General features: G+C 42.0%; 1 protein-coding gene across 1 annotated transcript; it reads left to right on the plus strand.

The window, feature by feature from the left end:
• Window positions 1-10,153: 10,153 nt before the first annotated feature.
• Window positions 10,154-27,830, plus strand: LOC310858009 (NACHT, LRR and PYD domains-containing protein 3-like; the record flags this gene model as incomplete). The annotated part of the gene is made up of 7 exons (XM_083764056.1): window positions 10,154-10,217; window positions 11,402-13,157; window positions 13,335-13,505; window positions 15,339-15,509; window positions 19,630-19,779; window positions 20,276-20,319; window positions 27,274-27,830. The coding sequence occupies 7 exons, from the start codon at window positions 10,154-10,156 to the stop codon at window positions 27,828-27,830; spliced, it is 2,913 nt and encodes a 970-aa protein (XP_083620182.1).
• Between the last annotated feature and the right edge of the window lie 30 nt (window positions 27,831-27,860).

The raw sequence follows: 27,860 nt of genomic DNA on the forward strand, positions 1-27,860 counted from the left end.
GAAATTGTGCACCCACATTCCCACTAGGCCGAGGACGAAATGCCACATGAACAATTTCAACTCAGCCTCAAGGTGGCGCTATAACTGGCCAAAAAGTGTTTTACCTCTAACTGCACGGATCTGTGGATAACCTGGTGGAGACCTGTGCCCGGAAGGGCACTTTTTCTAGTTTATCTTGTATTTTTTATTTTTCATCCTCACTGTACTGCATTACTGCTTGTTTTTTAATGTCGTTGCCTTGCTTTTCTTTTATTCTCCATTGTTCTGTAAAGCACTTTGAGCTGCATTTCATGTCATTTTTATTATTTTATTATTATTATTATTCAGACAACATTAATCACTATGGCTGTTTATAGGAGGGGCTAGCGCCCCTCAAAATACAAACATTAATCACTATAGCTGTTTATCAAAATACAAACATTAATCACTATAGCTGTTTAATATGGAAGCATAAAGCTGCCAAAATTCAAATGAAATGGCAAATATGAAAAGTCAATTGAAATAAGAGACATGCTTTTTCATTTTCAGGTCATTAACGCATTTCTTGGGACAAAAATAAATCTAAAATGCAATAGCATTTACATCTAATCTACAGATGTGCTCATTCTATGACACAATTCAAATTATATATTATAAAATATCATTTTGTATTTCAATTTTCAAAAAAATGCCAGCTAATTAGTGGTCAATATTAAAATTCGGTCATAGCACACTTGGAGATGAAGCAAAATCAAATCACATTGCATTTTCATTTTCGAATTGGCGTGTGTACGATTTGAAAAGGAAAATGCAATGTGATTTGCTTTTGCTTCATCTCTAGGTGTGCTCATTCTATGACCGGATGAAAAAGCAAAAGCAAATCGCATTGCATTTTCATTTTCAAATAGTACACACGCCAATTTGAAAATGCAAATGCAATGTAAATTGCTTTTGCTTTTTCATTCTGTCATAGAATGAGCACACCTGGAGATGAAATGTAAATGCTATTGCATTATATTTTCACTTAAATGTGTTCAATATCTGAAGGTTAAAAAGCATTTCTATTATTTAATTCGAATCTTCTAAATTGCATTTTCATTGTAATATTGGCCACTAATTTACGAGGCATCATAGAATGAGCACATCTGTAGATTAAATGTAAATGCTATTGCATTTTAGATTTATTTTTGTCTCATGTCTCGTTAATGACCTGACAATGAAAAAGCATTTATCTTATTTCAATTTACTTTTCGTATTTGCCATTTAATTTGAATTTTGGCAGCTTTATGTTTCCATAGTTTATAGGAGGGGCTAGCGCCCCTCAAAATACAAACATTAATCACTATAGCTGTTTATAGGAGGGGCTAGCGCCCCTCAAAATACAAAAACATCACACCCGTCTGAAGTGAGGGGTGCTCTTATCATCTTACAACATCGAGAAGGGAATTAAGCAATATTACACGAGAGGGTGTGGTTTAACGTCATTATTGTGACAATAATCACGTTAAACCAAATGCTGGGGCAGCGGTGGCCGAACGGTTTGCGGAGAGGTCTTGATACCGGAACGTCACCAGTTCGAATCCCCAGACCGGCATGTTAATATTAAGACCGCTGAAGTGCCCTTGAGCAAGGCATTGAACCCCTACCATGAAATGTTCTATGAGCAGGGAGTGGCTGTAAACAAGCATCTCAAGCTTAGTCCACTTCCCTGGGTAAACAAAGAACTTTGCTTTGCTTTGCTCAAGTGTAATATTGCAATTATACAACAGTTACCCTTAAAACTAAGAAAAAAAACATATATTTTTAATGACAGATGTAGTCACTACGACCACAAATGTCCCAAGAAACTAGCTAGCCTATAGCCACCGAGTTTGCTGCACTCTGGGAGAACAGAGCAGCTGAATTATTTGTTTTGATTAGGTGTGGAGGGGTGCTCGTTTGAACCACGGCTAGAAGGCTGTTTCAACCAATCAGATTGCTTCCTCGAAACGACCTGTTGTATAATTCGGTATAGCTTGGAGCAGCTATAAAAACAACCATCATTTCTCTTCACACGGTGAAATGAGGGGCGCTCTTATCATCGTACAACATGTTGATGTAAAACAAACATTGGGACGAAACAAACATTGAATTATCTTTGTCAATGGCGTTTTTTTAAAACAAACATTGAAATAAAAACAAAACATCAAACCTGTATATAGGAGGGGCTGGCGCCCCTCAAGAAATAAGCGTCTCTGATCTGTCTGATTGGTTTGTGGGCGTGGAGGGTATGAGGTCATAGCCACAGAAAGGTAGATGCCTCTTCCGGCTCTGGCGAATGGTCTCGAGTTCGGCGTTGTTTGGTGCTTCACAGAAGCTTCCGCCGTGCGTCACGGAGCGGATGTGCCCCTCACTACACACCAGTGTGATTTTTTCTGTATATCTATGGTAGACATACATGAGTAGTCCAGGCAAAGTAGCATTTCCAGACAGACTAATTAAAAGAGATTTTTTTTTCCACCATAGATCATCTCTATGAGGTGGCTAGAACAACATACTAAAAGTCCTAAGAAATCCTAGATGCGGAAATATGTTTAATTCTCATAAATTCAAGATGTGTGCTAATACCTCGAGAAAACTAAACACCCTAATGGGCTTTTTTCTTTCTTTTGTCCTATCACAATGAAACTTTCCACAATGAATCTTAACATGAAAACTAAACTTTTTTGTATTACAAGTTTCTCTGAAACTTAATTTGAATATGCAAATTAGCTTAATATAATATTGAATATGCCTACATTTGCATATCACGAAAATTACTTTTCCCCAAAATGTATAATATTTACATTGTTGTTTGTTAATGATATCAAACACACTGATCAGACTTTCATGAACCATTTCATCGAAATATTGTGACTTCATAGAATAACATCAAAAACACCATTCATATGTATGACAAATGTATGTATGACAAATGCATAAATCCGTCAAATCGTCCTCCAAACATCCTACTGCTAATGGTTGATGGCAATGCTGCTTTTGGACTGGCCTCTAACGTGAAACCTGCCTTGGTTGTACCTTCCGGGGGCATAACCCCACCGGTATAGTCCTCAGGGTCACAGAGGCCAGGTGACCTACCTCTGGGAGGACATCCCCTGGCTGCAGCAGTGTCTCAGTCCATTCCAGTCTTCTTGTTCCTGTACTCTGCAGACACGCCTGAAGCTGTTGCAGGCCATCTCCCACCTCCAGGTAGACTCCATCACACATCTCCCACCTCCAGGTAGACTCCATCACACATCTCCCACCTCCATGTAGACTCCATCACACAGCTCTCCCACCTCCAGGTAGACTCCATCACACAGCTCTGTCACCTCCAGGTAGACTCCATCACACAGCTCTCCCACCTCCAGGTAGACTCCATCACACAGCTCTGTCTCCTCCAGGTAGACTCCATCACACAGCTCTGTCACCTCCAGGGAATCTCCATCACACAGCTCTGTCTCCTCCAGGTAGACTCCATCACACAGCTCTGTCACCTCCAGGTAGACTCCATCACACAGCTCTGTCACCTCCAGGTAGACTCCATCACACAGCTCTGTCACCTCCAGGTAGACTCCATCACACAGCTCTCCCACCTCCAGGTAGACTCCATCACACAGCTCTGTTACCTCCCGGTAGACTCCATCACACAGCTCTGTCTCCTCCAGGTAGACTCCATCACACATCTCCCACCTCCAGGTAGACTCCATCACACAGCTCTGTCTCCTCCAGGTAGACTCCATCACACAGCTCTGTCACCTCCAGGTAGACTCCATCACACAGCTCTGTCTCCTCCAGGTAGACTCCATCACACAGCTTTGTCGCTACAATTATGTTGTGCGTTTCCTACTCCTTAAAGGTTTCACATGTGACATTAATTCATTTATTTTTAATGTCACAATCCCTTTAATGTGTTGCAAATTCATCCATCCATTCATCTTCATCCGCTCATCCGAAGTCGGGTTGCAGAGAGTTCCAGACTTCTCTTTCCTGGGCCACGTTAGCAGGGGAACCTCCCCTGTTGTTGCTACCTTGTCGTGGTGGGGAGGCTTGTGTGCCTCTGTGACCCTGAGGACTATACCGGTGGGGGTTATGCCCCCGGTAGGTACAACCAGGTTTCAGGTTAGAGGCCAGTCCAAAAGCAGCATTGCCATCAACCATTAGCAGTAGGATGGTTGGAGGAAGATTTGACGGATTTATGCATTTGTCATACATATGAATGGTGTTATTCTATGAAGTCACAATATTTCGATGAAATGGTTCATGAAAGTCTGATCAGTGTGTTTGATATCATTAACAAACAACAATGTAAATATACATTTTGGGGAAAAGTAATTTTCGCGATATGCAAATGTGTGCATATTCAATATATATTAAGCTAATTTGCATATTCAAATTAAGTTTCAGAGAAACTTGTAATACAAAAAAGTTTAGTTTTCATGTTAAGATTCATTGTGGAAAGTTTCATTGTGATAGGACAAAAGGAAAAAAAAGCCCATTAGGGTGTTTAGTTTTCTCGAGGTATTAGCACACATCTTGAATTGATGAGAATTAAACATATTTCCGCATCTAGGATTTCTTAGGACTTTTAGTATGTTATTCTAGACACCTCATAGAAATGATATCTGTTGAAAAAAATTATCTTTTAATTAGTCTGACTTTTGGGTCTAAAATGGGCTAGATTGCCTGGCCTAGAGGGGGAGATTCTTTTCTTGCTGAGCCTGGGAGTCGATGGTCGCTGAGGGGGGCGGTTGTTTTACATGTTACGGTTAGGTTTAGGCATATAGGGGCAGGGCTGCCATTTTTTACTATTTTGAAAATAAATGTAAAATAGTTCAACTAGCCGATCTACACCTACACGCTGTGAGCTTGTAGATCAGCTATTTGAACTATTTTAAAAGTTTTTTTTTAAATAGTAAAAAATGGCAAATAGGTTTAGGGATAAATTGACGCCAGTGTTGTTTTTGTCGAATAAAACGAAGAGGAAAAATGTTCGTCGACTACCTTTTTTCACTGACGAAAACTAAATGGAAACTAAATGAAAACTAAGCTATGATGTCTAAAACTAAACTAAGACTAAATATATTGACAATTTCGTCAACAGACAACAAACTAGACTAAAATGTTAGGAAGGGACATGGACAAGAGATCCAGTATAAGTCATTTTACACTTTTACGCTGAAAATAGCCGATCTACAAGCTCACAACATACAACATACAAAACACCTGGGAGTCTATTAGAGTAATGTTAACTCCCTAGACACATACAAAACACCTGGGGGTCTATTAGAGTAATGTTAACTCCATAGACACGTGAACCACGTGACCAGTCTGTTTTCTGCCCCCAACTCTTATATTAGATGGCTATATATTAGATGGCTATATTAGAGGCTGGGGAAAAAGCATTGCTTATTTTGGACCCTGGTCTTGGAATGACCTACAGTCCAGACTCAAACTGGCTACTGTGATTCCCCTAGTGAGCTTTAAAAGGATTGCCATGGGCACACTTCCCATACATTGCTCCTGCTTTGACGTATAGCAAATGTCTGCTTGCTTTTTAGTCTACTAGCAATTTCCGTTGCTTAGTTTTTATTTATTAGTCCTTATTGGTTGTGTTCCTGTTCTCCATTTGAGCTTCTTCGGTAGTGGGTACTGTATTTATGAGCATTGTATGTCTGTCCTGTTTTTTTGTTTTTTGTTACTGGCAGAGCTGTGTCACTTATTTTGCCTCTTGTCTTGGCCAGTTCACACTTGTAAAAGAGACTTCAGTCTCAATGTGGTTTTTACTGGTTAAATAAAGGTTAAATAAAAAAAATAAAGATGGCTCTGGTGGGGGACAAAAGCTGTATATAGGAGGGGCTAGCTCCCCTCTAAAAACATTTACCTTTTTCTGCTGTGCTGGCAGTTTCATGCATGCCCACTGCTCTTTGTTGTTATTATGATGATTAACTTATTATTTCACCCGGAAAATACATTTTATAAATGGGATCATTGGTTGTATTTAGTTGTGAGGATGTGAGCTGCCGTCATCATGACATCATCTCATTCCGGCCAATCACAATTTGCGTCCTCACCTTCGTCATCAGTGTTTGTGTTACGCAGTGCTTGTGTTTACACGAACACTCAAAGTTGTCCATTCATTGTCAATGGGATTTAATGTTTGTGTTAGGACAAAGTGTGTGCACCCACACCAAACGCTGGGCATATAGGAGGGGCTAGAACGGTAGAACCCCTCAAAGTCAGGACAGAAATGTGAAGACAGAAAGGTGAGGACAAAAATTGTGATTGGCCGGAATGATGAGTGATGATCATCAGGTGTGATGATGTAGGATGATAAGAGCGCCCCTCACTTCACATGAGTGTGATTATTTTTTAACATCCCCTGACTAATAATGCAGGTAATCAGTGTGTGATTTTGCAAGATGAAAACAAGCCCAAAAGAAGCATTTACTTTACATCTAGCAGATCTACAAGCTCACCACGTGTCACGACGTGGAACGTTGTGAGCTCGTAGATCTGCTATTTCCAAAACATATGCAGGCCTGGGTTAAATCTCTAAATTACTCTTTACCATAATAACGACAGAGCAGTAAGTCCTCATGAAAGTGAGATATTCCCTCTCTACTAATAAATAAATACTACTAATAAATGAATAATACTAATAAAGAAAGGACAGTAACTCCTCAAGTGAGAATTCAACCATTCAGTTATATCCCCTCACTATACGATTAACATACAGACAGACAGACAGACAGACAGACAGACAGACAGACAGTAAAATAATCCTTACAAATTCAAACAAGTGACTTTATTTTTGTACCCCTTTCTTTTTCTTTACACCAGCCTCCTCCTCTTGCAGACATTTAACCGACAGCTGCTACTGAGCTGCTATACTAAGCTCCACTTTGAACTCTCGGTAAGTTACTAACTGAGATAAAAACATGTAATGAATAAATTACTTTGCTGTTGAAGTTACCAACATAAGATCCATGACGGTAAAATGTTTAAGGCTCATACATAGTCTGGATTTTCAGTGGTTAGGTGACCACCGAACTACAACATCACGTCACAAGTCGCGGTGAAGAGCAAACCACCGCCACCGCCCCAGTCATTCTCTCTGTTTTTACTCACCAACGCTCAACATTATTTCAGCTCCGGTGGTCAGCTCACCAGCGGAGCGGTGGTCACCTCACCACCGAAAATCCAGACTATGAATAGGCCTTTACTCAGTGAAAAGTTGAGTTAATTGCACTAAACAGTGAAACAGTCATGTGTGTATTTGTGGTAGAGAGACCTGGAAGCCCGTCGGGACCCGACCAGGTCCCGTCCCAGGCTTCGTCTGTTTCTGTACCTGACCAACGGGCCCTGCAGGGTTATATTAATGTTTCTGTACCTGACCAACGGGCCCTGCAGGGTTATATTAATGTTTCTGTACCTGACCAACGGGCCCTGCAGGGTTATATTAATGTTTCTGTACCTGACCAACGGGCCCTGCAGGGTTATATTAATGTTGCACAGTGAATTTAACCCAGCCTGCCCTGGACCATTGTGGGCATGTATGAGCATGTCCGCACGCACGCACGTAGGGGTCCGTGCCTCTGCGGTAGTCTGTGTGGTCTGTGCGGTAGCATCATGATGCCATCATCCATGCATCACAACCATAGACTGCAAAAGATATGGACAAAGCGTTCCCCGGGTCTAACATGAACGTAAAATGAAGCCTGAAATTCCTTGCACTCTAATGCACTGTAAGTCGCCATCTTTCTTGATCCGTTCTGGTCCAGTTGGCTGGCCCAGACAACGAGGCGGGACTTCCCCCCTTCTTCTCAGTTGGTTTTTATTTTGACTCGAGTGGGTGGGGGATCCCGATCATAGACTGTAACGGTAGCTACGCCCGTCAGAACATGCACGACTTTATGGTCATTTCTTTTATAAATGGGACCATAATTTTCCAAAAAGAATATTATGACATTAGAAATGAGACTTTAAACTAGTGACTGGAAGCAGAAAGTATTCATGACCATGTTTATTAAGCTAATACAGTCTAGGTGAAGTTGGGCCCAAATACATGGGCCTCTATGAACTTTCAGGAAGTCCCGATTTCAAAAGAGGCTTCACGAAATATCTGGCTGACTGCCCCCCTGATCACAACCAAAACAAACTCTAGCACTACCTTTGACGGTGGCCACATTTCGTGACTGAGAGAGAAACAAGCAACCATGTCTATGAAAATGTTAACAAGTCAGAAAATCAGAAAAAGTCAGAAAATAAATGTTGTTTTAGAGCAGTGGTTCTCAAACATGTTCATGTCAAGGACCACCAATATTAAAAAAAAACCTTTACAGATAAAAAAGTCCAAAGTAGCTTATAATTACTAGACTTGGCAACACTGTGAACAGTTCCACAAGCTCACTGTTCACTGCCTTGCCCAAGGGCACATCAACAGTGTTTACCCACCCAGATGTTCCTGTTTTCACAAAAGCCAGAGTAGACCTTAAAATGACCCCCAAACGTCACTTGCGTCGGTGACAGTGAGGAAGTGGTTGTGTTGTTACCTTGGCAACCAGATGCCAGGGTCTCAGCTCAACCACTCAGCCTTCATCCATTCTCTGGACAATTAGCATATAGGCTGAGGCAGGGGTCTTCAACAGGGGGTCCTGGACCCCTATAGGGCCCTCAGAGGTACCAGGGGTCTTCAACAGGGGGTCCGGGACCCCTAGGGGCCCTCAGAGGTACCAGGGGTCTTCAACAGGGGGTCCGGGACCCCATCTTCAATAAGGGGTCCGGGACCCCTAGGGGCCCTCAGAGGTACCGTCCGTTTCAGCACAGAAAGTCTGTTTGTACCATGACCTGCAGCTGCACACACGCACGCAAGCCGCTCGTAGGCGGCCGCTTGTGTCAGCCTACCAGAGACGTATTTTTATTATATTTATATATTTTTCTCTTCTTTTTTGTAACATTAACTACAGCTTGTGATCAATATTTTCATACCCAGAGGTTTCTGTTTGTGTCAGGAATAAACCATGGATGGACTTAAGGAACGTATCTTGACAACTCTCAACGATCTGTCAAAAGAAGACTTTAAGCAGTTCCAGTGGCATCTGAAGCTTGTTGATGCTGAAGGCCTCAAGCCGCTCCAAACATGCGACCTGGAAGACGCTGACAGGATGAAGACAGTGGATCTGATCGTGCACTTGTACACTACTCATGCAACTCAGATCGTGGAGGCTGTCCTGAAGAAGGTCAAAATGACTGATCTACAGGAGAACCAAACCAAAGGTAGGTGAAGACATGGTATATATACTATAGTCAGGGGATATTAATACAATCTGGGAATACATTTCTTACCAAGAACTTTCTTCACCAATGTGTTTGTAAAGGTGTCTACTAACATATCCCACATTGGTTTATATTCAACCACCCTAGGGGAATTTTTGACAGCTGCTGAAAGTTGGTATACCATACAACCATTATAAGGCAACATTTTCTAAATTTCATCATGCTTTAAAGATGGAGTGCCGTGATTTTTTTCCACCCTAAAACATGATCATCAGGTCTTATTGTTATATAAGGAGGTATATCTTTTTTCAAAAAAGTGTATTTGTTAAAATGTTGTTTTTATGTGGGCATGTGGTGATGGGTGGTGATCCACCTGAACTGAAGCCGCACCCACAGCTGTAGTTGTATGATAAAGGGGGAGGGGTAAGGGGAGGGGCTGATAATGTGTTCAGCCTCCAGGAAGAAACCCTAAATACAATGTTAATACACCATTGCACATAAAAACGACTCCTGGGTGTCTAATGAAGTATTGTCACCTCATACACATGCAAAACTGGAAAAATGGTGGCACTCCATTTAAGTAGCATGTGACGTGTCAAACTAGGGGTTTTTCATCATTCTGAATCCATTCCAAGCATTAGTTTAGCACAAAACACTCCTTTGGCTAAAATGGCCATAGCCGTCATCACAAATGTGATGAAGTCAGCACATTTGGGCATATGTGGGCAAGTGGCTATGGCTAAACTAGGGGGTTTTCATGATTCTGAATCCATTCCACGCATTAGTTTTGCACGGAAAACACTCCTGGTGAAGAAAATTATTAGTAAGAAATGTATTCCCAGATTTGACATTATACTGATAATATTCCCTGACTAATATGCATGTTTACAAGTTACTGACAAACTTGAAGACTAAGGGCTGTATTTTGCGTGTCTTAAAAGGTAAGACAACTTTTTGAGAGGTTTGGGTTGTTTTCTTACCTTATTATGGGCAAACTATTCCATTCCATGAGTTATTTCGCTCCGTTGAGTTGAGAAATAAAAATAGTCGCTCATTGACTTCTATTGTAACGGGGAAACAGCTCTCAAAGTCACTCTTTTAGCACATAAACCAACGCAACAAAAGCTGATTCTGACAGTTTATGGAAAACTCATGCAGTTTTATTTTCATCTTTTAAGATAGATTTATAAAGTTACTACTTTAGTCGGAGATAGACTGCAGCAGTACTACGGCGAGGTTTCGTTTGTAAACAGAATTCTCCACGCTGTTTGAGATGCACCCTCGCATATATCAATCCCAGACACAGACACTTTACACACTTCTTCTAAAGTGTCTTATAAAGTATCTCCCTCAAACACGTCCATTGTGTATGTTTTTAGTGACAAGCGGACGAGATCAAATCCATTTGTTTACATCCCCGTCGTTTCCAATAAGGAAGTGGTGTACAGTTTTGGTCCAATCAGATCAGATGCGAACAGCAGTGATGTGGTCGGCGTAGGCATACCTACCGGATCTTCTTTCTACACAAATTAGTCAAAACAAGACAAAGTTGACATTTTTTATAATAAATAAAACCGCATGAGTTTCCCTGATGTCATAAACTGTCAGAATCAGCTTTTGTTGCGTTGGTTCATGTGCTAAAAGAGTGACTTTGAGAGCTGTTTCCCCGCTACAATGGACCCTATTTTTTATTTCTTAAATTGTTAACACACACACACACACACACACACACACTATTTATTTAATTAGCTGCAGCTGCGTTGCTTACAATACATCACTGTATACTTCTGTAGCATGCCATGTTTTTACCATGTTCTTGTTTTACCATGTTCTTAACCTGATAACATATAGGGTTTTATGCCACTATAATAAACAAAGTGTCAGAACAGAAATACAATTCCATGTCATTTTTTGTATCAATTCAACAAGAAACATTGACAGCTCTATGCCTAGTTTAAATAATAATTAATAAGACATCAAATGGAAGATTCAGCAGCAAGATTCATAATTCAGCATCTACAGCAGCACAGCCATTAATACGGTATAATTACCAAGTCCACTCATTTGAGGACCACATTTATCATAGCATGCACTTACTGGTGTCCTCTGTTCTTTGGTTATTTAGAAATCCTTACTCCCCAACTACTCAAGTCTTTTCTGAAGAAGAGGGGAGAGTATCTGATTGAGTGGAAACGACCTGAAGAAAACCCAGAAGAAACACCTCTGAACCAAGACTTCACAGAGGTCAATGTCACAGTGTTAGCTAGTGGAGAGGTCAACAAGGAACATGAGGTCAGCCAGATTGAAACTATGTCCAGAAAAACATCCAGGCCAGAAACATCAATCAAGTCTCTAGAAATCACTAAACCTTTACACGGGGAAGCTCAAATCAAAACAGTGTTGATGAAGGGAGTGGCTGGCTCTGGTAAAACAGCCTTAACTCAGAAGTATGCTCAGGACTGGGCAGAAGACAAAGCCAACCAGGATATCCTCTTCATGTTCCCATTCACTTTCCGAGAGCTGAATGTCAAGCAGAATGAGAAGGAATACAGCTTGATGGAACTTCTTCATGGTTATTTTGGCGAAATCAACAAGGCAGATATTTGCAGCGGAAAAGGGTCTAACGTTATGTTCATCTTCGATGGGCTGGATGAGTTTTGTACTCCTCTACGCGATCTATTCCAGAAAAGGGAGATCTGCACTGACGTAGAAAAGAAAATGTCAGTGGCCATGCTGCTGACAAATCTCATCAAGGGAAACCTGCTTCCCAATGCTCGCATCTGGATAACCACACGACCTGCAGCCGCCGATCAGATCCCTGCTATGTATGTTGACAGGGTGACAGAGTTGAGAGGGTTCACTGACGACCAGAAGGAGGAGTACTTCAAGAAGAGAATCAGTGATGAGAAAATGGCAAATAAAATCATCTCACACATCAAGACATCACGAATCCTCCACTTCATGTGTCACATCCCAGTCTTCTGTTGGATCATTGCTGTAGTTCTGAAGGACATTTTAATAAAAGGGACAGTGCTGCCAAAGACCCTGACCGAGATGTACATCCACTTCATGCTGGTTCAGTCCAAACAGAAAGAGACCAAGTATGACTGGAGTCCAGAGAAGAACACGCACGCCATTCTGGCAATGGGAAAACTGGCTTATAAACATCTGAAGAAAAGCAAGCTGATCTTCAATGAAGCAGACCTGAAAGAGTGTGGCATTGATATCAACGATGCAGCAGTGTGCTCAGGCATGTTCACACAGACGTTTAAAAAGGTGCGTGGGTTGCACAAGGTCAAGGTGTTCAGCTTTGTCCATCTGAGCGTCCAGGAGTTTCTGGCTGCTCTTTACGTCTTTCACACATTCACCAACACTGGAGTCAATGTACTGTCAACCTCCAAGTGGTCAAAGCTGTTGAAACCACAGTTAAATGACCTCTACCAGAGTGCTGTAGACCAGGCCTTAAAAAGTCCAAATGGACACCTGGACTTGTTCCTCCGTTTCTTGCTGGGCCTCTCGTCGGAGACCAATCAGACTCTCTTACAAAGTCTGCTGGAACATACAGGAAATAGGTCACAGGCCAATCAGAAAACTGTCCAGTACATCAAGAAGAAAATCAGGGAGAATCTCTCTCCAGAGAGAACAATCAATCTGTTCCACTGTCTGAATGAGTTGGGTGATCATTCTCTAGAGGAGGAGATCCAACAGTACCTGACCTCAGGGAGTCTGTCCACTGTCTCTCCTGCTCAGTGGTCAGCTCTGGCCTTCATGTTGCTGTCATCAGGAAAGGAGCTGGACGTGTTTGACCTGAAGAAATACGGTTCTTCAGAAGAGGCTCTTCTGAGGCTGCTGCCAGTGGTCAAAGCCTCCAACAGAGCTCTGTAGGTTGACTGAATACACTTAAAATATGATGTCACAGTTCTATAGGAAATAATACTAATATAATAACGTTAATGCTGTTTATCTTTCATCTTTCTTTAATAAATAATGTGATATTGATTTTACAGGAAAAGAAAAAAGAGAATACAAACAGATTTTTATCACTGCTCCTTTTTCAGGCTGAGTAGCTGTAACCTCTCAGAGCGATGCTGTGTGGAGTTAGCATCAATTATCAGCTCCAACTGCAGTCTAATAGAATTGGACATGAGCAACAACGATCTGCAGGATTTGGGCATAAAACATCTGTGTCTTGGACTGAGGAGTCCACACTGTAAACTGGAGACCCTCAGGTTTGTATAATGCCTGACAATTATCCTGGCGTAACCACATATGCCCTGATTCATTTATACTTCGCGAAGATGATTACTTCTTAGCAGTAGAACGAAGTAGAACCGAGCCTGGTACTTGCTTATACATACATACACGTACGTACGTACGTACGTACGTACGTACGTACGTACGTGCGTGTGTGCGTGCGTGCGTGTTCCCCCTCACAAGTCATGCATTCGTACTACTTAATCCTCCAAACACATTTCTGTATCTGTACGACTGCTGTCACCTTACGTGCCAGTGACTAGCACAGTGACAATGTCCGCTTCCCTCCCCCAAGCATGCACAGCTGTGTTTGTGTAGATGCTGAGTAAGCTGTATGAACCACAATGGATTAAAACCCCATGACTCTGTGATGGTGAACAGTTACTGTACCCCTCTGTCACCTGAGGGCCCAACAGAGCCCAATAACCTACTATAATAAATATGAACAGTTACTGTAACCCTCTGTCACCTGAGGGCCCAACAGAGCCCAATAACCTACTATAATAAATATGAACAGTTACTCTACCCCTCTGTCACCTGAGGGCCCAACAGAGCCCAATAACCTACTATAATAAATATGAACAGTTACTGTACCCCTCTGTCACCTGAGTGCCCAACAGAGCCAAATAACCTACTATAATATTGTAGCACAAATAATTGCTAAGTTTAAGGTATACGATCATATTCTGGGGACCTGAATGGTTATTTGTGACTCTTTTTGATACAGAGACAGTCAATGGGTTAGGGTTAGGGTTAGAAGATGAGAAAAACTTTATTAATTAATTAATTCATTCATTCATTCATTCATTCATTCATTTATTTGTATCCAAAATGGATAATAGCACAGGCAAACTCTTCACATACTAGACTAGAGATTGTCTCAAATAAATGTCAGAGGTGAAATCGAAATGCAAAAATCAAATAAATGCTTAAACAGGTGTAATGTTAGAGACCACAGAAGTGAACCTTTCAAGCCTGTTTTCGCTGTTTTCTGCTAGACATTACTTATGCCATATCTCAAAAACTGGTGGGTCAAACTGTCAATTTGAAGCTATGATTCCCTGCTTTCATATGACAAAAAAAAATCAATGACTTAGCCTCGGTCAGAAGCGGTCACATTTGAGCTTGAGGAGAGATGAGGGAAGTTCATCCTTGAGAATTGCCCTTGGTCTTTATGATCCAGTCTCGTCTACAAACCATTAAAGTGTGTGTGTGTGTGTGTGTGTGTGTGTGTGTGTGTGTGTGTGTGTGTGTGTGTGTGTGTGTGTGTGTGTGTGTGTGTGTGTGTGTGTGTGTGTGTGTGTGTGTGTGCGTGCGTGCGTGCGTGGAGTTGGATTGGAACAAATGTATATGTGATTGTAGACATGCACCTTTAATAACACAAATATTAAGAAAGCTAGTGGTAGGCTAAGCATTTTTTTGCAGATTTGCCACACATTCCTTAATTTTCCCTTATTATTTGTATATGATAACATGTTAGGTTAGAAATAAGCAATGCAGTGACACAAACATGTTTCAAAAAGTCCCAAGGTCGAATTAACCCGGAAGCTAACTTTTTGGATGTGTAGATCAAAGAACATGAATTAATCTTAAAATCTATATGTTGTTGATGATCTGGGGGATATCATAGCCTACTATAGCAACCTATAGGGCATAGCAGTGGGCGTTGTGTTTACACATTTTTCCCATAGAGAACTAACAACAATATATATATATATATATATATATATATATAATCTTTCTTAAATTATTTTATACGAAAGAAAATAAAAATAAAATCTAATTTTAGCACAATGTTTTTTCTTTAGGCTGAGTGGCTGCAACCTCTCCGAGAGATGCTGTGAGGATTTATCGTCGGTTCTCACCTCCAGCTCTAGTCTTCTAGAATTGGACTTGACTTATAACGATTTGCAGGATTTAGGAATAAAGAAGCTTTGTGTTGGACTGGCGAGTCCAAACTGTACACTGGAGACACTCAGGTTAGTATGCCTTAACCTTTTATGTAAATTACATGCATCCATAATTCCCTAATATAGGCATATTTTGATTACTTCCTGTCAAATGCAAACATACTTCCTTGTACTTGACATAAGCAAGAACTTATGAATATATCATTCTTGATTTCATTCACCTGTGTGATTCCCATAGCTGCATGTTCCTCCAACCACACCTGGTTTGAATTACAGAGCTACTCCTTTTAGTTAGAGAAAAGTAGTGAAATGTGTGGCAAATCTGCAAAAAAATGCTTACCACTAGCTTTCTTCACAAATGTGTTCATAAAGGTGTCTACTATAACCAACACAACTCCCTTGGGAAACTTTGTGACAGCTGCTGAAAGTTGGGGTACCAACCAATATAAGGCAAAATTCCCAACATTCCATTATGCTTTAAGTACCATGTGATATGTCAAATTAGGGGGTTTTCATGATGCTGAATCAATTCAAAACATTAGTTTTGCACGAAAGCATAGACATAGCCACTTGCCCAAAATGTGCCCAAATGTGCTGACCTCATCACATTTGTCATGTTTTCTGTGCAAAACTAATGCTTGCAATGGATTCCGCATCAAGAAAACCCCCTAGTTTGACACGTCACATGCTACTTAAAGTATAATAAAATTTGGAAATGTTTGCCTTATATTGGTTGTTAATGGTACCCCAATTTTCAACAGCCGTCACAACGTTTCCAAATGGAGTTGGATTGGAACAAATGTATATATACATTACATGTATATATACATTACATACATACAACACAATCACATGTATGTGATTGTGTTTATGAACACAAATATTAAGAAAGCTAGTGGTAGGCTAAGCATTCTTTTGCAGATTTGCCACACATTCCTTAATTTTCCCTTATTATTTGTATATGATAACATGTTAGGTTAGAAATAAGCAATGCAGTGACACAAACATGTTTCAAAAAGTCCCAAGGTCGAATTAACCCGGAAGCTAACTTTTTGGATGTGTAGAACAAAGAACATTAATTAATCTTAAAATCTATATGTTGTTGATGATGTGGGGGATATCATAGCCTACTATAGCAGCCTATAGGGCATAGCAGTGGGCGTTGTGGTTCCACATTCATTTTTCCCATAGAGATTTACAAAAAAAATAAATTATATCAATTATTTTAAGCCTATAATCAAGCCATCCAGAATCCTGGTATGGCGAGTCATGCACATAAAACCATTGATTTAGTGAAAAAAAAGAAAACCGCTAAACAAAGGGTATTAATTCAATTTAGTACAACATATAAATAAATATTCAATGTTTTTTTTGTCTCACACTTATTGCATGAGAGTTGACAGCTCTGTCTCAACATTTAAAAACATAACCATACTGTAATTTTCACCTGATTAATTAATTAATGTAATTAATGTATCCCTAGCCTAGCCAGATTCAGGGGTTATGCATTTTTCTCCTGTCCCGTCCCGCCACAGGAGCCAGCCCGCACCAACCTTCCCCCCAAAAATATATCAATCAACCACCCACCCGCCCAGCGGCCTGCAAAAACAAAAAGTAGCCTAGCGACCGGCTTTTCAACACCCAGCAAGTTCAGTCCATTCAATTTCAATTGCTTTCGAGAGAGAGAGAGAGAGAGAGAGAGACAGAGTGAGACAGAGTGAGAGAGAGAGGGCAAGGACGTGCAGAGGGAATTTGTAGTGCAGGATCTGGAATTTGAAAAGGCACCTTTATTTTTCATTTTCATTTCTACCCAAATTTAGAGGAATATCTAGGAAATGGAAGGAAACCCAACCAGTGCCCTGCAGCCCAAATTACTGGTTATCAAAGTAAAATGAGCATTTGCATGCTTTACTGTTATTAATATTAGCTTAAGTATGGCATAATCACATTTGCTTGATTGCCTAGGGTATAACTGACTGACTGACTGACTGACTGACAGAGAGAGAGAGAGAGAGAGAGAGAGAGAGAGAGAGGGACGGAGAGAGAGAGATGGTTCCTGCGCGAGTCATAAATTATTTGAATGAACATATAAAACATATACATAGGCTATACGTGACATGACATACTATCTGTCTCGGACCGGTTCACTTCACTCGCTTGGTTTGTGTTATCACTACAGCAGTGTAGCTCTCCGCTCGAAATGAATGAATGTCATATTCTCATTTTAGTTTTGATTCTGTACATACTTCGACTTCGTTGTGTGGCGGCGGTACCGCACCCCCAAAATACAAATAAGAAAGATTGAATGCAGATGCGCTCATTGTGCTGATGGTTCTGACTTAGAGCCTCAAGAGGGGAATTCTTTTAACGAAAAGCAACATTCCAGTTCAGGATGGAGAGGACCATTTCTCCGACAGTCAAAAAGGCAGGGGCTAAAGCCCCCTTCCATAATTATAAGATGAACAACAAAAAGAGCTCATGACCCGTCCGCCCGCCCTGCGGGACAACACGCGGGACCTGCGGGCTGCGGGCAATGGGCGGAGTTTGGGCGGAGCCTGCCCTAGAAGCACTCGGCCGGGCGCCATGTTGTTTGTTGGCTTGCTCTGAGGCTACAGTGATTAGTACAGCTAGCGACCGGTGACACCATTGACAGCTAGACTCACGACACAACAGATTCATACTCATTGGTAATAAAAAAGATGGATCGGGCAATTTATCACTATCTTATTTATGGAATTAATGTGGCAACTTTACATTTAAAGCACTCAAACTGAACCTCAACCTTTTGGGGAAGTTAACTGAACTGCTACGAGTGTCAAAATACCACCACCTTGAGTTTGTGAGTTTGCAGATCTGCCATTTTCAACTGTGCTAATAATTTGGGAAATTAGCTTAATAATTGTGTCACTGGCTGCCTGTCATTATTATCTGTAATGTTTACAGATCCTTTACAGATCCTCGTCCCATACATTTACCTTCAGTTACATGCAGACAAAATTAATTAATGTTGAATTAATTCAACATGAATGTTGAATTAATTGGTCAGTCTAGTGATGCCTTCAACTCTGTGTAATGACGGTGCTTGTAGGCAGGTTTACCTGAAAAGAACAACGTTTTGTTGCTTAGTTGTGTAACCAAAATAACAAAACAAAAGTAATCTCGAGTGCATATTATTATTATTATTATTATTATTTAGTGTATAGGGGGCATGTCTCTCGTGAACCACGTGGCCGTAACAACAACAACCCAAAAATATCGCTGATAACTTTTTATTTTAGCTAAACAACTAAAGCGTTATCTTTATTACTGATTATTATTCATGGAGGAGTCTAAGTAAACGGGACATGAGATGTCTCATGAGCAAAGCTAGGCTAGTCCAGTAGCCTTGTCGTGTAAACAAAGGCTAGAACCATGTAATATGTAAACAACAGTGTGTAGCATTAACGTTTGGATTCTAACTTACCTGTCTGAAAATGATTATTAGCCATTACGATACGATGTTTCTTTGATAACTCCGACATCTCATGTCCTTGGTTTTGCTTCCACTTTGCATTGCATCCGACACAACGCTGGACTGGCGTATGGCGTACCATATCTAAACAGTGACGTCAAAGATAGTAGAGAGATGGAAGATAAACAGTCCAAGTTGTAGTTTTTTGCTAAACGAAGATAGTATATTGATGGAAGATCATGTACACTGCCTGAGTTCAGTGCGTTCACTGCTTGCTCTGAGTGACGTTAACAAACAAGATGGTGGCGGAGTTGTCCCCGAATGTTAACACTCTCGTCACCTCGCTCTTTTCCTATAGTAGCGGTCGTCAGTCTTGAGAGACCATGACACAAGTGCACTTGCATTAGATCAGGTGGTGCTGAGGGAGCAGTGCTTTGTGTGGCTGTGCAGTCCAATTTGCGAGTGAAAGTCTCTCTGGCAGCGATTGCACTTGAATGCGTCGCCTGCTGACGCTGATTGAGGTGCTTTCCTCATTATGTTAAAATGACTCCAAACATGTTTGAAGGTGAAATATCCCTTTAATCCTGGCCCCCTGTGTATGTGTGTATGTGTGTGTGTGTGTGTGTGTGTGTGTGTGTGCGTGTGTGCGTGCGTGCGTGCGTGCGTGCGTGCGTGCGTGCGTGCGTGCGTGCGTGCGTGCGTGCGTGCGTGCGTGCGTGCGTGCATGCGTGTGTGTAGGTTGTTAGGCTGCATGGTCTCAAAGGAAGGTTGTTCTTATCTGGTCTCAGCTCTGAGATCCAACTCCCACCTGAAAGTGTTGGACTTGAGCTACAATCACCCAGGAGACCAAGAGACGCTGCCCTCTGCTGGACAACTGCAGACTATCAGGTATGGACAGACATGATGTCAGTCAGAGTAAATGTGCCTAGTTGTTGTTTAACCCATTTAGACCTGACACTAGATTCTAGTTTTCATAGTTTTCAGAAAAACCCTGTTTCTATGTCAGTGGTTCTCAAACTATTTCATGTCAAGGACCCCAAACATGATATGTATTTGGCCACCGACCCCCATCTGAAAATATGTTGTTCCAAGGACCCCCCCCCCCCCAGAAGCTAAAGCTAGTTAAAAACGTTTGTTCTGAAACAATATAGGCCTATATTCCAAATTCGGAATAAAAATCTTCACAATTTTCAAAAATAGCAGATCTGCCAGCTCGTAGCCACGCTAGAGCTTGTAGATCTGCTATTTTTCAACAGCTAAAGTATAATGCTTAACAGGGGTTGGTACAGGGTGCTGTATAGTAGCATTTCATGTTTAATGACATAATGCATTATCTATCATTCTTGTTTCTATTATCTTATCTTTGTCTCTCCTTCACCCACAGTGACCACAGTGGAGAGTGCAGGCTGAGACCAGGTGTGAGGAAGTGTAAGTGTTTATTCTGTTGTATTCATGAAATCAAAGAAGCACAACATCCTGCTATGTATGAACAGCTCATATTATACAGCATGTCACTTTCACTTAACATAACTGTAATGTGTTTATATTAACCAAAACATGCATTATATTTCCTGGGGTTTATTACTAAACACAGTTTTGAGTGAACTCTGCCTACCTATGGTGTCCACATAGGATTCTAGAATTATACACTATGGCCCTCATTTATCAACCGTGCGTACGCCAAAATATGGGTGCACGCCATTTCCGCCAAAGCTTGAAATTGAACTTGTGCCAAGACAAAAATCACGTCTGGTCGGGAGCTGTCGTACGCTTTGTCCTCATCTGTTTTTCTGTCGTAGAACAGCTGAGCAGCATTGTTTGACCAGCTGAGAGGCTGTCACAGGCATCTGAACACATGTATTCACTCCTAAAATGTTAATATAAAACTGTAGCCTAGGTATGGGCTACATGTAAAAAAAGAAAAAAAAGGGAATACATCAATGATTTGTCATATGAAATTAATAGGAGATAAAATCGCGCAATTAAAAACAATGTTGCAGAGATAAAATTGCGCAATTAAAAGCAATGTTGCAAGTTAGATGCTTAAGCCATTTAAACAGTGTTTTGCATGAGCACATACATGCGAGGATTTGGGCTGTCTGTGCTGAAATATTTCCATGACGGGGCGTTGGAGAGTATAGTGCAGTGCTGCAGCTGTGGAGAGTCCCAACGTGGGTAGCCTACTGTAGCCTAATCTACAGCAGGCCGATGTCTCTCTGTAGTTACGGTATGTGCAATCTCCTCCTCGTTTAATAAACCCGACGCGTCGCTCGAATGCCAAATGTACCGTGCCAGCACAAGTGGGAACCTCATCGGAGATAGGTAGGCTACCCAGCCAGCCCACCACCACCACCAGTGCCAGCCACATGAGGCTACGGTTTTGGCTGCACATTCATATAATGACAGTTGACAGCCCAGCCACTGACGACTGCGAGGCAATCTAAATAGACTGTCGAACGTGCATGGTCAGTTGGTCACGGACGGACCACAGTGATAGAGAGAGACAGACAGAAAGGACAGGAGGAGCACCTATGCAAAACAGCAGCGTGTGTGCCTATTTATTATTTAATTCATGGTTCACAGGTTCAGGTTTTCGTTCACTAATATATCTTGTTGTATATTAAATTAAAAATACTTTAATAATTTAATATACAACAATGAGGGCCTGAGTCCCTCATTTATCAATTGAGTGTAAAATCTGCCCCAAATTCGAGCGTCGGTTTTGTAGTACACTCACGTCGCCACAGCATTTATAAAGTGATCACAAACAGCTGATCCTACCTTAATTTCTAGCAGTGATAAATGTGACAGCTGAAAACAATCTGCCACGCCCTATGAAATGAAGCCTCGCCCTCGTTTTTGCGACATGCACAAATGCAATACGACCAAACAACTCATGGATACTATGGTTACATGATGGAAAAATAAATAAAAAGGTTTCCCCCGCTTGCCTTGCTGCCCACCTCACCCCCCCCCCCCCCCCCCCCCTCTCTCATACACACACACACACACAGACGCACGCACATGCAACTTGCAAGCCCAACTGGTGTGTTGTATCTTAAATAAATAAAGAACGAACACCTGCATGAATTAAATAACGCAAATATACAACAAGATGTATTAGTGAACGAAAACCTGAACCTGTGAACCATGAATTAAATAACAAATTGGCGCACACACACGCTGCTGTTTTGCAAATAGGTGCATCTCCTCCTCTCCTATGCCCTGTCTGTCTGTCTCTATCACTGTGGTCCGTCCATGACACCGTGACCATGCACGTTTATGACAATCTATTTAGATTACCTCGCTAGTACAGTGGCTGGGCTTTCAACTGTCAATTATATGAATATGCAGCCTAAACCAGTCTCGTGTGGCACTGGCACTGCATGGTAGTGGTGGCTGGCTGGGTTACCCTACCTATCTCCGATGCGTCCCCACTTGCGCTGGCACGGCACATTTGGCATTCAAGCAACGTGTCAGGTTTATCCTTAAACAGGAGGAGATTGCACATACCGTAACTCCAGAAAGATATCGGCCTGCTGTAGGTTAGGCTACAGTAGCCTACCCTACTTGACTGCAGAGCTGCAGTCTCCCTCAAATGCCTCTCGATTCATATCATGAGACTATTCCAGGTGGGGGGGCCAGGGGGATTCCAGCACAGGCAGCGCAAATCCTCGTATAGGCCTATAGGGTGTGCACTCATGCAAAACACTGTTTAAATGGCTTAAGCAAACTTTTTAATTGCTTGCTTGCAATATTCTATTTTTCATATGACATGCCTTTACAAAATATATTTTTTTCACATGTATTATTAGTTTTATAATTTTTTAGGAGTGAAAACATATGTTTAGATGCCTCTGACAGCCTGTCAGCAGTTCACACAATGCTGCTCCGCTTGTGTATGACAGAAAAACAGCTGAGGACAAAGCCTACGACAGCTCCCGACCTGACGTGATTTTTGTCCTGGCTCATGTTCAATTTCAAGGTTTTGCGGAAATGATAAATGCCGAAAATGTAGGTAATTATTATTTTTGCTTACGCCGCGTTGATAAATGAGGGCCTAAGTACCTACTGTGCGTCTCAAAGCTTTCAGCACTTCCTCTCTGAATGTAAACTCTCTGGCCTGTAAGAGCACACCAAACAGAAGTGATTTAGTTAAAGACAGCCTCTTTCTAATTAAACAACTATTGATGTGGGCTTAAATAGTTAAATGAACATTAACTGATTTAGTTAAAGACAGCCTCTTTCTAATTAAACAACTATTGATGTGGGCTTAAATAGTTAAATGAACATTAACTATTAGTGAGACATTTATTTAAGAGTCTCAACCACTTAAGAGGACCATATAAAATTAACTCAAACTAGTGCTGGTTGTCTGGGCTAGGCCGCAGTGGTGTCCGATTAGAACATTACCGGGATGCTGAAACTTCCAAAGCCAGTTGTAAGGCCAGATATCCTGTCTTATACGGAGTCTCTTGCAAGGAGCGTAGCAAATGCTGCTAGCTACCCTAAACCTTTCAGATTGTACTTATATAAGGTTCTTACTGGGTGCGCGTCATGATGACGATGCCAAACGTGTATCCCCATATATGAGGTTTCTACATTAGCCTGATGTCAGTGCTGGATGTCGTCGTCATCCTCATATTATGGAGCTCTAGGTGAAAGCCTCCGCTACAGCCACCCCTAAGACCTACGACGAATAGCCACAAAGCCAATTTACAAGCTCGCAACGTGTTGCATCATGACGCATTGAGAGCTTGTATATCGGCTACTTTCACCCTCTTTGGACTTTTTATAAATACAGTTGATCAGTACAACCACTGGTTTATTTACCGTAGGAGGTACAATACTCTTAAAGAGATCCATCTAAACATAATATAAGCAATCAAATACTGGGTGAATCTATGTCATCTATTGATTTAAAACAAACAGCCTTCTTTTAAATATATTTTTTATCCCATTTTGTAACCCATTTTTCACCCGTGTGTCAATCATCTAATGTGATCCTGGGCTCTACACACCCTCCACCAACCTAGTCCCCATATATGGGGGACATGGGGAGAGCAACGGACTTGAACTCATGCTTCCTTCATGCCTGAGTGTCCAAGTTGCTCCTTTACACCTGACAGGGGGGAGTTTCCCTGGTTGGATGTAGCGAGTGGAAGGAACACGTTATTCCAACCAGTTCCTTTCCCCTCCATCAGGCGCCCCGGCTGGCCAGGGGGAGGCAGTTTAGTGACCAGGATTACTGCATGTTTTTTGTGAGGGTACCTACCCTAGGGGACACGGGGAGAACATGCAAACTCCACACAGAAAGGCCCTTTCACCAACCCCGCCTTCGGGTATGGGCACTGATGACGCAGAGGAGGAAACACGCCGCCAGCACCCACAGCGTCCCGAGACAAACAGCCTTCTGAGTTCCACATTAACCCGTTTAGACCTGAGGATTATTCTACAAATGCCTTCTAAATCCTGACAGTTTTCTGAAAAACCCATGTTTCTGTCAGTCGTTCTCAAACATCTTCATGTCAAGGACCCCCAGAAATATATGTATTTGGACCCCAACCCCCAGCTGGAAATATGTTGTTCCAGGGACCCCCCAGAAGCAAAGATATGAGTTAAAACACAGACTATCTGAGGCTTTTATTTTGACTATGTCCATCTATAGCTTCCTGTCGGGGCACTGATAGCCGAGTGGTAAAGACACGTACCACATGGGCTCTGATTCCTGACAGGTCTGGGGTTCAATTCCTAATCCTGGTGACGGCTACACTGCATGTCACTCCCCAGCTCACCCCCTGTTTCCTGTCTCTGTCAGTTGTACTATCGAATAAAGGCAGAAAGTCCCCAGAAATATAGAGACAAACTATTACAAATTCACTATTATTAAATGTTTTTATAGATGTATCTGTGTGTGTGTGTGTGTGTGTGTGTGTGTGTGTGTGTGTGTGTGTGTGTGTGTGTGTGTGTGTGTGCGTGCGTGCGTGCGTGCGTGCGTGTGTGCGTGCGTGCGTGTGTGTGTGCGCGTGCATGTGTCCTCATGTTTTTATAGGTCACACATTTATTAGGTGTGTGTGTGCGTGCGTGCGTGTGTTTGTTGAAATCTTTTGTTTTGAAGTCCACCGTCTGGGAATAGTGTTTATAGCTATCTATAGCTATTGTATCTCGTGTTTGTTTATAGCAGAGTGAGGAGTCTGCTATAAACACAACACTTGCAGTTTGGGCAACTCCAAAGCAAACTCCACATGCCCCAACATTTTATTTACCCATAGTGTCAACCCTTACCTCTGTGGTGACACTAGCATATTTGCCGATACCGAGACCTGATATGACCAAATTAGGGCCGATCCGATACTTTTCCGATACAGTATCGGGACATCTCTATTAATATTACCCGCTGTCAACTTGTCATAGCACCCGTTTTAACTATCTGTCTGTGTCCCTTTTGTGCCCATACTGTATATGGAGATCTCTATATCTGTCTGTCTGCCTCTGTCTGTCTGCCTGTGCCCGAAGAGTGCAAACTGACTGGTTAACCCATTCTGACCTGAGATCAGATTAAAAAAATGTCTATTACATCCTGACAGTTTCATTATTAACCCATTCTGACCTGAGATCAGATTAAAAAAATGTCAGTCGTTCTTCGATTTTTCAAAAATAGCAGACCTACAAGCTCGTAGCGCGCCACTCGGTGGCGCGCTACGAGCTTGTAGATCTGCTATTTTTCAATAGCTAAAGCATAATATGATGCCAACACCAAAATGGGTGCCCGTTCAGAATGGGTTAAGTAATCAATTGTCAGGTGTGGGGTTGCCATGGCAATCAATTGGTTGAGGCAGAGGCTGGAAATTACACAGGTGAGGGGAGAGCCTGACCAGAGCCTTTTGTGGTGTTTCTGGACAACGGTGTGTCCCACAGACTAAAGGCTGGTCACTCCCTGTGGGGGTGTGGAACGTGTGTGTCGAATTTGAAGTCGGTGGGTCAAACGGTTCTTGAGTTACGTGCATTACAACCGCACGCACACACACGCGCACGCACGCACACACACACACACACACACACACACACACACACACACACACACACACACACACACACACACACACACACACACACACACACACACACACACACACACACACACACACACGCATTTGTAGTTAGATTGTGCATTACATTCACACACATTCATACACCTTTACATAGATTGTGCATTACATTCACCCATTCACACACCTTTACATAGATTGTGCATTACATTCACCCATTCACACACACATTCATACACCTTTACATAGATTGTGCGTTACATTCACCCATTCACACACACATGCACACACCTTTACATATTTGTGCATCACATTCACCCATTCACACACCTTTACATAGATTGTGCATTACATTCACCCATTCACACACACATTCATACACCAATGGTTGAAGATTAGGAAACCATGCAACGCACCAACCTGCACATCTGGAGCAATTTGGGTTCAGAGTCTTGCTCAAGGACACTTTGACACCAACTTTGAGGGTTCGAACTAGGAACATTGCGGTTGCCATCCGGCCACTCTACCCCTGTGTGCACGTGTGTGTGTGTGTGTGTGTGTGTGTGTGTGTGTGTGTGTGTGTGTGTGTGTGTGTGTGTGTGTGTGTGTGTGTGTGTGTGTGTGTGTGTGTGTGTGTGTGTGTGTGTGCGTGCATGCGTGTGTCCTGCATGGTGATCGAACTTGTAGATCGTATTTATTATATGCAATATATTTATTATTAATATATTTCCATTCTGGACACGTCATTATAGGTTTTACTGAAAACAGATCTACAAGCTCACACTGCATAGACCTGATTTTTTTAAAGTTGTTTCTGAACAATTTGAACCACAATGTGTTGTGATGTGAGCTTGTAGATCGAGTGCCTTCATTATTATTGATGTCTGTGTGTGTGTGTGTGTGCGTGCGTGTGTGTGTGTGTGTGTGTGTGTGTGTGTGTGTGTGTGTGTGTGTGTGTGTGTGTGAGAGAGAGAGAGAGTGTGCGTGTGTGCGTGCGTGCGTTATTGTATGTCCGCTGTATTATTGTATGTTCCTATACATAGTTAGTGCACATCCATCACCATGTGCTGTGAACTTGTAGATCTTATTATTATTGTTGTTGTTGTTGTTATTATTAACCAGATTAACTATATTCAACTATATTATACAGCAGCTGAACATCATACAGAAAATGGCAGATCTACAAGCTCACAACGCACCGCAATGCATTGTGAGCTTGTCAATACGATTTGAAGCAGTGCTCATAGTGGTTAATACGTTCAATTCTGTATATTATTATGAAGTTGTATGTGATTGTAAAGTGGTGTTGTGTTGTGTGTTGTTCTCTCATCAGATGTGTGTGAACTCACACTGGATCCAAACACAGCATACAAACGGCTCTCTCTGTCTGAGAACTACAGGAAGATGACACGTGTGGAAGATGATCAGCACTATCCAGATCACCCAGACAGATTTACCTACTGGCCACAGGTTCTGTGTAGAGAGACTCTGACTGGACGTTGTTACTCTGAGGTAGAGTGGAGTGGATGGGTTCGTATATCAGGGACAACCAGAGAAATCAAGAGGAGAGGAGGCGGTGATGACTGTGCGTTAGGATACAATAAGATGTCCTGGAGTCTGCAATGTGATGATGATGAGAACAGTTACTCTGTCCTTCACAATGGGAAGATGACTAAACTCTCTGTCCGTCGCTCTGTCCTCGGTCTCCGTCGCTCCAACAGAGTAGCAGTGTACGTGGACTGCTCTGCTGGCACTCTGTCCTTCTACAAAGTGTCCTCTAACACACTGACACACCTTCACACCTTCCAGACCACTTCCACTGAACCACTCTGTGTTGGGTTCTGGTGCTATGGGTATGGTTCCTCCTCAGTGTCTCTGTGTCAGATCTAGGAGGAACAGTAACACCATGTGACCTGGATG

This window comes from Protomyctophum parallelum, assembly GCF_964188405.1.
Source record: "Protomyctophum parallelum genome assembly, chromosome: 4".
Lineage (NCBI taxonomy): Eukaryota > Metazoa > Chordata > Actinopteri > Myctophiformes > Myctophidae > Protomyctophum > Protomyctophum parallelum.